General features: G+C 43.5%; 1 protein-coding gene across 2 annotated transcripts in view; it reads left to right on the top strand.

Moving 5' to 3' along the window:
* Positions 1–13,197, top strand: part of MYH11 (myosin heavy chain 11) — a 211,926-nt gene that overhangs the window by 177,254 nt on the left and 21,475 nt on the right. For both annotated transcript variants that reach the window (XM_033915087.1, XM_033915089.1), the window contains 6 exons: positions 1,388–1,540; positions 5,835–6,083; positions 7,382–7,594; positions 8,661–8,873; positions 11,080–11,241; positions 12,640–12,768. In XM_033915087.1, the coding sequence (XP_033770978.1) occupies positions 1,388–1,540; positions 5,835–6,083; positions 7,382–7,594; positions 8,661–8,873; positions 11,080–11,241; positions 12,640–12,768 (1,119 nt within the window). The remainder of the gene's footprint in view (positions 1–1,387; positions 1,541–5,834; positions 6,084–7,381; positions 7,595–8,660; positions 8,874–11,079; positions 11,242–12,639; positions 12,769–13,197) is intronic.

Consider the following 13,197-nt stretch of genomic DNA (forward strand, 5'->3'; position numbering starts at 1 on the left):
TGAAAACCACTGACTTAGACGGTCAGATGATATTAAGTCCGTGACACTGAGCTATTACAGAAGTCCTGACTGCCATGGGGGTTCATAGTCTGTCACTTGCGAGACACCAGCACACCGACAATCCAGTGCTTACAATTCGACACAAGAAAGAAACACGCCACGGAAAAATTTAATTTTAAAGAGCTCCGAAGCGGGGTGTGAGTGGGAACCCCCCCCCACACACACACACTTTACTGTATAGTGTTTGCGCTGATGTTGGGGGGGAGGGGTTGGGGAGTTGGAACCCAGCATTATAGAGAAAACAGAACTTTTTCTGATTTTGGGGGAAAAAAGTTCCATTTTCTCTATGTGGGGGGTTGAACCCCCCCCCCCACACACCCCAACGGCAGCGCGAACACGATGTAGTAAAGTGGTAGGGTTCCCTCCACACCCCCATCGGAGCTCTTTAAAATGAAGTTTTCCCGTGGCGCGCTTCTTTCTTGCGCCGAATTGTCAGCGCTGGCTTGTCGGTACGCTGGTGTCTGGCGCGCAATTATCCCGTCACCGCCACAGACAATAAATGTAACCTGGATAGTCAACAACAGGCCTGATCCATAGACCAGCACTGAATATCTTGCGACCCCTTTTATCAAGCTGAGCTAGAGGTTTTTAGCGCGAGCCGTTGTAGTAAATGCTCTGACACTCAAAGAATTCCTAAGAGCGTCGGAGCACTGACCTCGCCGGCCCCTGCTAAAATCCTCTAGCGCACCTTGGTAGCAAGGGGGTTAGTTTGGAGACGACAAAGATATTTCACGAAAAAGATTAAGGGGGAGGGGATTCGTCAAGGGGCGCTAACTAAGTTAGCATGCGCTAAGATTGACACAAGCCAAATGCTAAAGATGCCTATTAAATTCCTATGGGCATCATAGAATTTGGTATGTGCTAATCATTAGTGCTCCTTGATTAATTCCACCCCTAAATATTTAAGCTCTTCTTAATCTTTTTGTGAAATATCTTACACTGGCTTTTACAAAAGCTGCGGTAGAGGTTTCTACTTTGGGCCAGCGAAGTAAATGCTTGAAGGCTCATAGAATTCCTGTCTGTCCTGACTAGATTGTAAGCTCTTTGGAGCTGGGACTGTCTCTTCTATGTTTTGATGTATTGCGCTGCATATGTATAGTAGCACTATAGAAACGATTAGTAGTAGGAGTAGGAGTAGACATAGACATACGTATGGCCCTTCCACAAACAAGACATCACTGGCACTGCAGGTCTATTTGAAGGTTTTTACTCGTCACCCAATCATTTTATATGCATGCTAAATTTTGTGGGTTTTCCAAAGCTACATCTCTAATATGCATTAGAAAAACACAATCAACATTGCATGTTCATTTCCCCTTCTGTACAGGAGTTGCTCCAGGAGGAAACACGACAGAAACTACATGCTACCACCAAGCTCCGGCAAGTGGAAGATGAGAAGAACAGTCTGCAAGAGCAGCTGGAAGAGGAAACAGAAGCAAAGCAGAATTTGGAACGACACATTTCAACTTTGACAGTCCAGGTACTGTCATATTATTAAACTTATCTCTTCCAAACCGTAGAAGTAGTAAATCCAAACAAGAGTGAATACTAATAAGAACAAAAATGAAATCCTAAACCAAGAACAAAGCATTCTTCGTAATAAATACGAGTGGGCGCTGAAAAGTTCTCAGCCCAACCAAGACGAGAATGACGTGGCTATGGTTCAGTCAGTGATCTGAAACAATGTCAGAACATGGAATTTCATTTCTGCACATTGGCAGTTAACGAAATAAGATAACACTCTTGGCAAAATAACGCTCAGAATTTAGGAAGTTGATCTGAGACCTTTTCAGCACCCTCTCGTATAGTGGTGGAACTAAAATGAGGGACAGTGTTCAAAGTCAGACACGGAGTTTGACACTTTTGAAACCAAAGAAGTATAGAATTGTAATCTGATTGTACAGTTCTCTTTGCTATGAACCGCCTGGAACATGGGTAGGCAACTCCGGTCCTCGAGGGTCGGAATCCAGTCGGGTTTTCAGGATTTCTGCAATGAATATACATTGAAAGCAGTGCACGCACATAGATCTCATGCATATTCATTGAGGAAATCCTGAAAACCCGACTGGATTCCGGCCCTCGAGGACCGGAGTTGCCCACCCTTGGCTTAGAACTATGAGGTGTGGCGGTATATAAGAATAAAGTTATTACTATTATTATATCATGCTTACTTTCATGTGCACCAGCTTATTTTAAAATCCGACAATTCCTAAATAAAACATAGATAATTCCATTTACAAGTTGCTGTTTTTTTTAAGCTATTACATTAAGTAAAATTAGCTATGATGGCAAAAGCTTCCCAGATTCCCTAAGATTCTGGTTCGGTTTTGGATATTTGCAAGAGCACTAAGGGCCTGACTTTACAACATGGCGACCATTTGGAGGGTGATTCTATAAAAGGGTACCCATTTTTTTAAATAGAATACCAGTGTAACATGTCAAGAATATGGCCAATATTCTAGGGGTGATCATTTCCACTAAACTTAGGCCCTCTTTAACAAAGGTGCGCTAAGCGTTTTAGTGCATGTTTAGCACACACTAAATCAACGCGTGCGCTAACCGCTAACGCGTCCATAGGATAACATGCACACGTTAGCGTTTAGCACGTGATCAGTGCGCGCTAATATTTTCTCACGCGCTAAAAAGCATAGCGCGCCTTAGTAAAAGAGGGGGTTAGCTTTATTATTAAAAACAACACAGAGTCCTGTATGAATTTGTGCCATTTGTGACATGGGGAAGCTCTTGCTTGCCCTGGAACTGGTAGCATGGAATTTTGCTATTGGGTTTCTGACAGATTTGTGACCTGGATTGGCCACTGTGAAAACAGGGTATTGGGCTAGAGGGACCATTGGTCTGACTTAGGGCTCCTTTTACGAAGGCTTTATTGCACGCGACTTTTCATCACGTGCTAACCCCCGCACCAGCCGAAAAACTACCGCCTGCTCAAGAGGAGGCGGTAGCGGCTAGCGCGGCTGGCAGTTTAGCGTGCGTTATTACGTGCGTTAAACCACTAACTCGGCTTCATAAAAGGAGCCCTTAGTATGGCTATTCTTATGTTTATTTATTTAAAATTATTTATAACCCACCTATCCACATCCACAAATCTAAGCGGGGAACAAAAATCACATACAAAATAACGCTAAATAATACATACAATTGCAAAATGGCAAAAGAGAAACAGCATTAAAATGAACTTGCCGGTAAGAATCTCTGGAATTCAATTCCAGGTATAATGAGATTATGAAAAGATCGTGTGTCTTTTAAGAAATGTTAAAAACACAATTATTTGTGGACGCCTTTCTCTAACTCTGTGGTTATTATTTTAAACTAGCTGATGCCCCGGCGTTGCACGGGTATTTAATTATAGCAATAACACTGTAAATGGATTCAAATAAAGATACTTTATAGTGGTGAATGAAAATATTTTTTTACAGCTTAATAAAAAGTACAATATTCAAATTATAATGTGAAATATTTGACAAAATGAATACAATACAACTAACACAAAACTTGATTATAAACAACATTTTTAGTTTCACCTCCAGGAGCAAGAACATATACATTCTTGGGTGAACCCACCCTTGAGCAAGCAACATAGAGTTGTGGGCCGAGAGACCCCCAGAACATATCACCCCAGATAGTGAGGGATCTGCATACCAAGTTTCGTTCAAATCGGTCAAACCGTTTTTGAATTACTGTGAGAATGGCAGCTTTTTACATTTTTTCCATTGATATGAATGGGTGAAATCTGATTTTCTGTTTGAAGCTCCGCCCACGTGTGCAGGTGGGCTGCGAGACCCCCAGAACATATCACCCCAGGTAGTGAGGGATCTGCATACCAAGTTTCATTCAAATCGGTCAAACCGTTTTTGAATTACTGTGAGAATGGCAGCTTTTTACATTTTTTCCATTGACATGAATGGGTGAAATCTGATTTTATGTTTGTAAATCCGCCCACGTGTGCAGGTGGGCCGCGAGACCCCCAGAACATATCATCCCGGGTAGTGAGGGATCTGCATACCAAGTTTCGTTCAAATCGGTCAAGCCGTTTTTGCGTGATCGCGGCACATACATACATACATCCGATTTTATATATATAGATTTAAAGAATTCTCTATTGAGGAAATTTGAGGGGAAGACTTATTTGTTTACTGCATTTTACAATGTTTGTGCTTGAAATTGTGGATGTAAATGTTTTGTACATCACTTAGTTTTAAGCGACTTCATAAATTTTTAAAATAAATAACTACCATTGCTCAAGCTGTCACAGGGTTCTTAGGTTCCTCTATTCTATCATCTCTGTACATAAATATGCACCCCATCAATGTTCCGGCCAAACTTCACCTAAGTGAACATCACTCATAAACAATGCGCTAAGGAACATTTTGGGCCTCTTCTATTGGGGAGCCGCTCCGAACAGCCCGCACTGCTCCCGATGCTCATAGAATTCCTATGAGCGTCGGGAGCAGTGTGGGCCATTCAGCGCAGCTCTCTGCGCTAAAAACTGCTAGCGCAGTTTAATAGAAGAGGGGGGTTTATTTACTTTATTTCAAAATTTCTTATACCCCAGCCATCTAGAAATCTAGATGGCTTACAAAATCACACACATAATAAAATAAGACAAATGTATGCACAGAAGAATATTGTAAATCACTTGTGTGACCTCACTGAATTTAATTAAAAAGACTCACATACTGACTATCTCGATCAGCGCCAATATTCATTGGCTAACTGGGTAAGTCTAGCGGCTAGATAGACCCGCCTAAATAGCAGGTATATCTTTGGCCACTAGGACTTAACTGGTTAGTTGATAAATATCGGCTTAGATGACTAACCCCCTCTTCTACGAAACTGCGCTGCGCTAGCAGTTTCTAGCGCGGGGAGCCGTGCTGAATGGCCCGCGTTGCTCCCGATGCTCATAGGAACTCTATGAGCAATGGGAGCAGCACGGCTCTCTGCGTTAAAAACCGCTAGCGCGGTTTCATAGAAGAGGGAGTATGTCTACTGCGGCTGAACTTAGACCAGAAATTCAATGCTGGTGGCTGGAAATGGCCCCGACACTGAATTTCTGGGTTCGCTGCTTCCCATGGTCTGAATATTGGCTCCGCTATTAATAAACAGGTCACATTACATGAAATTGTATTTGCAGTAAATAAAGCATGCAGGTTAGTAATGCGGTAGTGATCTGTAGTGAATCGAGCCATGAGGTCATTTTGTAGCCTTATAAATTCATTCTGAAATATCCACTGTATGGAATCCATTTGATAATTTTTTTGAACAAACTCATACTCCCCCTGTTTTAGTAAGGCGCGCCAATTTAGCGTGCATTAAATGATTACCGCGCGCTAAATGCTAACGCGCCCGTTATATTCTATGGATGCGTTAGCCTTTAGCGTGCACTAATCATTAACGCGCGCTAAATCGATTAGCACACGCTAAATCGGTTAGCATGCCTTAATGAAAGGGCCCCTTTTGTGAATAAAGCTCTCCAGTTTTCCATAGCAATACCTTGCAGTAAAACTATTTAAAGTCTGTGCGTTAATAAATAATACAAAGGTTCATACTGCAGATCATTAGGTGGGACAGTCTTGTTGAGCATTGTTTTGTGGGAGACACTATCCATTCAAAAACTAAAGGCCATAAAATATTGAGCCAAACGGATTATCAAACTTGATGACCGTCCTAGCTGTTTTGGAACGATGGCATACGTAGTAAGCTTGTGAAAATGAACAAACATACTGATGCCTGTTTTGATACCCATTTCCCAATTCCAGCTCTCTGATTCCAAGAAGAAATTGCAGGAGTACGCCAACTCGTTGGAGGCCATGGAAGAGGGGAAAAAGAAACTCCAAAGGGATATTGAGGGCATCAGTCAGCAGTTTGAAGAAAAAGCTGCTGCTTATGACAAACTGGAAAAGACCAAGAACAGACTGCAGCAGGAACTGGATGATCTATTGGTGGACCTGGACAACCAGCGCCAACTAGTGTCCAACCTAGAGAAGAAACAGAAGAAATTTGATCAGGTTTGAGCTGTATATGTCTTTCTGTACAATATGTTTCACATCATCCCCCAGACTCTCTAAATGGTACCCAAATTTAGGCGTGGATGTCTATGTGTAACTTAATTGGCTCTTAATTAGCACTAAGGATCAATCAATTGACCCCCTAACAAATGTTAATTGGAGCCAACTAGTAGTTATGCATGGAAATGCCATACCCCCATGCCTAATTTCCATCAGGCTCAACTCCTAAGTAGGCATGGCCATGGGAGGGCATGGGCAGATCAGAGGCATGCCTGGAAATTAGGTGTGGGGGTTATCGAATACTATCATTACCATGCCTCACTGCCAGAGCTTCAGCATATAACGCTCACACCTAAAAGCTGGGCGCAAGGACGCGCACTAAGCATGAAGGAACAAGGCTGCCTAGGATGTCACGGCAGCCATTTTGTATGACTGATCTGCACGGGGCAGGAGCGTAGGAAGATTGCTCCAGTCCCGAAAGCCCGTTAGACCACCAGGTAAGGTCCGGGATGCTGTGGGAAGGCAGGGGGTGGGTCAGAGCCGGCCCAAATGGTATTCACAAATTTTCAATATTCTCGGGCTGGCTCTGCCCCTAACCCCCGCGAATATTGAAGGAGAAGTGTACACACAAAGCCAGCAAATAAAGGATCATACAATCCAAGTCATCAAGTTTTATATTTCCCCCCTCCCCCTAAACATCATAAGGAAAACGCCACATATATAATCATAACCCAAACAATACAACCCCAGAAATCGGTCAATGGGCAACATAAAGGAACCCCATCCCCCCTCCCCTAAATACAATAAAATCCCCCAGAACATAAAAACTCTCCATAGGAATCCACCCCCTACCCCCAGAAAGTACCCCCCAAGCAATCCTAACTTTAAATGGATAACTTATTTGTATAAAGTTATACCGATAAAAATATCCAGTTAACGTACTTGTATAAATATCCAGATAACTTACCTGTATAAAGCTATGACCACATATTCCATGCTCTGACATACAGACTGGCTGAAGCTCCACATAATGATAACTTATCTACACATCTTTAAGTGGCCACCATGCCACTGAAAAATGACTTCTTAATGTTTATATTTTTAACTAGTTGAAGAAGTATATCATCTCTGTATAAATAAACTAGAGGAGAGTAAGGAACATTTTTTCGTAGCTTTAGTTAGGAATAAACAATAATAATATAAATTCAAAGGAATACATAGCCATAATGAACTATCCTTTGGAAACAAGTTATTCGTCATCCTGTTCTGAAAGTTTTGTTCCGTATCTGCCATTATAGATGTTAGCAGAGGAAAAGAACATCTCGTCCAAGTTTGCAGATGAAAGAGACCGAGCAGAAGCCGACGCTAGAGAAAAGGAAACAAAGGCTTTGTCGTTGGCCAGAGCGCTGGAAGAGGCCTTGGATGCCAAAGAAGAACTTGAAAGAGTGAACAAGCTGCTGAGGGCTGAAATGGAGGATCTGGTCAGCTCCAAGGATGACGTGGGCAAGAATGTACGTTCAGTAATGCAAATACAAAAACAGGTGTATATAGTAGACAGTCTAAGCCAAAATACACCATGAAACTAGCACCTAAATTAGTGATAGTACATGCCTGATTTCAAGATCTCTGAGGCTCCCTTTCAAATACATGTACTATCACTAATTTAGGTGCTAGTTTCATGGTGTATTTTGGCAAGAATGTACGTTCCTCAGATTCATATTCCACCCTTTTAGGCATGTTTTCCTCATGAGATAACTCCTCTTGGGGAGAGTCCATCCATCTGCCTATTTGTTTGTAGGTTCATATGCAGATGAGGGTAGAAAGGCCAAGAAATGAGTAGACCACCACCATCAATGGGGAGACAACCCCCGGCAGAAGAAAATAAAGGCCATAGCTTTTGCAAAAACTCTGTGGTCTGCCTATTAGAACCCTGCCCTCACTGGAAGATAAAGGAGAAGTGATAAGGGGAAGATGGAAGTGGGAGAGAGTCTGGGAGAAGGGGAAAGGAGAGAAAGTGCAAAGAAGATGGGCTGGGCGAAGAGAATGAAAGAGAATGCAGGGGATGAGGGGAGGGGAGCGAAGGGATGAGGAAGAAAGAGATAGGGTTACCATATTTGAAATCCTGGACCCAAGGCCCCACCCCATTCCGCCTTCAGCACCGCCCCAATACGCCTCAAACACTTCCCCTTAGACCTGCCCCCACAAAGCCTCATCTCTTTCCTACTGAGTCTGGAGGGCCTCTGAGCATATGCGGATGCATATGACAGATGCAGCAGGGCTTTCCAAAACCTGGACAAACTGCCAGATTTGGAAAGTCCGTCTGGGCACCCAGACATGTCCTCTAAAAAGAGGACATGTCCGAGTTTTTCCAGACGTCTGGTAGTCCTAGAAAGAGGGGATGTGACAGATGAAGCAGAGAATGTGAGGATCTAATGAAAAGAGAGGCTCAAGGGGAGTGAGAATGAGTCAGCCCTCTAATAAGTGTAACACCTTCCTAACGATTCAGATTTGACATCTCTGTAAATGTCATTGGATATAGGTACTTGTAGCCTCTGATTTTCTCCTTTTGCCTGAAAGGTCCATGACCTGGAGAAATCTAAACGTGGCCTGGAACAGCAAGTGGAGGAGATGAAAACACAGCTGGAAGAGTTGGAGGACGAGCTGCAGGCTGCGGAGGATGCAAAACTTCGACTGGAGGTTAACATGCAGGCCTTGAAAGCACAGTTTGAGAGAGACCTGCAGGCCCGAGATGAGCAGAATGAGGAGAAGAGGCGGCAGCTGGTGAAACAGGTAACATTAAAGCACCATCTTTGCCAATTCTCAAAGAAACCTTTTCCCATCTTTTACGTACACTGCAATAAAAAAAACAAACATACATATTCCCCTGGATTTTATATATGGCATGCAAATTTGTGTGCTATTCAGAGATGCACACATAATTAAATTGGCCAACGAACAAATCAACACCAATATTTGGGCATTAACAATCTATTATTGGAATCAGTTAGCAACAATTTGGATTTGCATGCAATTCTTGCTAAACACTGTTCTATGAAGATCTGCATGTAAATGTTTTGACGTGCAACTCGAAAGGGGATGTGGCCATGGGAGGGGCATGGGCGGGTCAAGGGCATTGACTGAAGATGCATGCAGCGTGACTGAATACCAGGGGGATCTGTGCCAGGCTGTGCACCAGGTTTCAGTTGATGTCAATTCTCGCACGCAAAGTATGGGGCAGAAATCTGCTCTAAGTGCTACTCTATACACGGTGCCCAACTTGAAATGCTGTTTATAAATAGCGCGGCCACGTGGATTTTTTTTTCCGGTATCGAATTGTGAGGGTCGGTTACTGAATCTAGTTCTTCGCGTTTGGTTTCTCTGCTCCTGTTTAACTCTTTTTGCTATTATGCTAGCTTTATGTTAGGAATGACTATGTCAAGATATGCAAAGTAGCTTTAGGTAGGAATGACTATGTCAAGATATGCAAAGTATGCTGAATACTGAGCATGCATATGTTGTTTGCAGCACATGGAGCACGAATAGCCATTTTACAAAGACATGTGCTTACCAGATTTTCTGCTGTAGAAACCCAGACACATAGCCCATCGCGTTCCACCCCCCAGCTCCGCCCTATTCCACCTCCAGCCCCACCCTGTTCCATTCTCGGCCCCGCCCCTCCAAGCAATATCTTTCTTCTCCATCCTCTGGGCCACGTCTGGAAGGCCTCCGAGCATGCATGGATGCATGTGACATCTCCAAACACAGCTGGAGGTCGGGGTTTTCCAAAACCCAAACTACCAGGTTTTGGAAAATCCATCTGGGCACCCAGACAGTCCTCTAAAAAGAGGACATGTCCTGGTTTTCCCGGATGTCTGGTAACCCTACTTATGTAAAAATGTCTTTACTCAGGGTTTTGAACCAGTGGCGTAGACACAGGGGGGACTTGGGGGTCTGGGCCCCCTCACCTTTGGCTTGTGCCCCCTCTGCTTTAATAGCTGGCAGGGACCCACCAGCTGAGAACATCTCCTTTGCAAATCTCGTCTGTGCTGTCCGAGCAGCACTTAAGTCAGGAAGTGCACTTCAGCTTCCAGTGCCAGCTGTCTCGCGCATGCTCAGTTCTGAGCATGTGCAGGAGTGCCAACGTCAGTGGCTGAATTTCAGCACAGGCGAACTTGTGGAGAAGATGTCTTCAGCTGGCAGAGCTTGGCATCCCCATTAGCAAAGGTATGTCTCAGTTGCATTGGCAGCAGGGGGGGGGAAGAGAATACTTGACCGCCTCATTCCACCTTTGCCCCCCCCCTTAAAAAAATGCAATTCTAGCTACATTCTTATTTCGAACATCTAAATGTCGGAACTTATGGAGTGGTAGACATGTGGATGTAGTAGGTTTGGGGGGAGTTTTGGAGGGCTCACAATTATCCTAAAAGGGGGTTCTGGTGAAATATGTATCTGGCACCCTTTATGTGAAGCTCACAGCAGTGCCCCCTAAGGTGCCTCACTACCCGCATGGCCAGTCCATTAAGATGTTGATCCCTCTCATGTCCATATGAGTATGATTTGGATGCTTTGAACATGGTCATTTTTGTAATCAAAAATAGTCAAAAAAGTTAGACATCCTTAGGGCCAAGATGTCCAAATAGGTAATTAAAAAAAAAAAAAAGTGTGGATGTCTAGCGGTTTTGAAAATGGATGTTTCCCTGCCTTGACTTTTGGACATCTTGTGCAAAACGTCCAAAGTCAGACTTAGATGCACTATCGAAAATGTCCCTCCACGTTATGTATCTGCCCATCCACCTGAGTTGAGGCCAATGACAGCTAATTCTTCTTAGCCCCACAGCAGCCTTCCCTTTGCCTAAGCTAGTGGGTCTCCAGTGTCTGGGCCTCCTTCCATTCCATGTGAGCTTAGGTGACCTTCTTTAATCCATTGTTAGTCCTTTTACCAATAAAGACTTCGATAATTATTTTAGAGAAACAACATTTCATCTTGTCTTTTTAGGTTCATGAATATGAGACAGAACTGGAAGATGAGCGTAAGCAGCGAACCCTGGCAGCTGCAGCTAAGAAAAAAATGGAGGTGGACCTCAAAGATCTTGAAGGTCAAGTTGACTCTGCCAACAAGGGTCGAGAAGAAGCCATTAAGCAACTCCGGAAGCTCCAGGTTTGTGCCTTTTGATTTATTATCTTCTGCGATGTCAGAAATTCGGAATGTAATTTGATTTTTTGAGACAAGAACATTAAAGTAGTGGCCAAGGTAAAATCCGTTGTATATGTGGAATGTACGATAAACTCAGAGAATGGTATTTCTCAAAGAAAAAAGAAAATTATCATCATTTCTGGAAGGTCCGCAATCCAACTAGAATGCAAGAGAAAAGGTTTGCTGTCCTACTTGATTAACAGGAAATGTTCTAATGCTTAAACATTTCCACTTAATCTTTAATTATAATTCCTAAAAAAACTTTTGCATGTTTTAGTGTAGAGTCATAAATCTGGGACTGATTATTATTAACAATCCCCCCCCCCCCCGCCTTTGACGATGTTGTGTTAGGCGTCAGAGCTGATAACATAACGTAACAAAATGCTTATGTAACACCACCACTGCCGGCAATAGAAAAGCCTAACGTGGATTCGTCAAAAGGGGGTGGGGGGTGAGGGATGGTAACTGATTATAAAATTATAAAAACCTAACTTTATGTATGTTACCTGCTGGGCCTTGAATTTAATGTCTGCATTCTATAAATTTATGAATGTGTAACAAATTAATAATGAGGATGTGACAGAAGCTTGGATTTAATTATTTTCCATCTCCAAAATTGATGTTTCAAGACACATAAGAGGAAATTCTATAAAAGGTACCTAAGGTTAGGGCTCCTTTTACTAAGTAGCGTAAGAACATTGTACCTTGGGCCGGTGAGGTAAATTCTCCAGTGCTCATTGAATTCCTATGAGCGTCAGAGCACTTACCTCGCCGGCCCGCGGTAAAATGCTCTTGCGCTGCTTAGTAAAACCAAGCGTTAATTAGTACATTGGCTTCAATAATGAGCTTTAACAAGCTCATAATTTAAAAAAAATAAAATAAAATTTAATTGGGAGATAGGCATCTGTCTTCTTAGGCACATATCGGCACCTTACGCCAAAGTAGGTGTGCGTAGGGGTGGAGAAAGACTTAGGGCTCCTTTTACGAAGCCGCGTTAGCGGTTTAATGCGCGTAATAGCGCGCGCTAATTTGCCGGCCGCGCTAGCCGCTACCGCCTCCTCTTGAGCAGGCGGTAGTTTTTCGGCTAGCGTGCGCTACAAAGGTACGTGCGATAAAGCCGCTAATGCGGCTTGGTAATAGGAGCCCTTAGGCGCCTATAAGCGCGATTCTCTGAAGGACTTCTGCATCTATAACGTAGGCCTTTTAAACCCTGGTCACCTAAGTTTTAAGTTGCGCGCCACTAAGCGTGATTCTCTAATGAGCGTCCTAAGTGTAATTGATATGCAACAGGTGCTTATCTTCTTTAGGCGCCAGATACAGAATCCGGCCCATAGTACGTGTCTTTTTGTTTTCCCTGTTTAGGCTCAGATGAAAGATTACCAGAGGGAGCTCGATGATGCTCGTGCTGCAAGAGAAGAAATCTTCGCAACGGCGAGGGAAAATGAGAAGAAAGCCAAGAACTTGGAAGCAGAACTCTTCCAGCTGCAGGAGGTAAAACCTCAATCTCTTCTTTATATTTATTATTATTTTCTTTTTTTGTAATCTGGAGCCAGGGCTGGTCCATTAGTCAAACTAGGCTATTGCCTAGGGCAGGGGTGTCAAAGTCGATCCTCGAGGGCCGCAATCCAGTCGGGTTTTCAAGATTTCCCCAATGAATATGCATGAGATCTATGTGCATGCACTGCTTTCAATGCATATTCATTGGGGAAATTCTGAAAACCCGACTGGATTGCGGCCCTCGAGGACCGACTTCGACACCTGTGGCCTAGGGCAAGGGTTGGCAATTCCGGTCCTCGAGAGCCGGAGCCAGGTCAGGTTCTCAGGATATCCACATGTATGAGATGGATTTGCATGCACTGCCTCCTTGAGATGCAAGTCTATCTCATGCATATTTATTGTGGATATCCTGAAAACCTGACC

This window comes from Geotrypetes seraphini, chromosome 11 (genome assembly GCF_902459505.1).
Source record: "Geotrypetes seraphini chromosome 11, aGeoSer1.1, whole genome shotgun sequence".
Classification (NCBI taxonomy): Eukaryota; Metazoa; Chordata; class Amphibia; order Gymnophiona; family Dermophiidae; genus Geotrypetes; species Geotrypetes seraphini.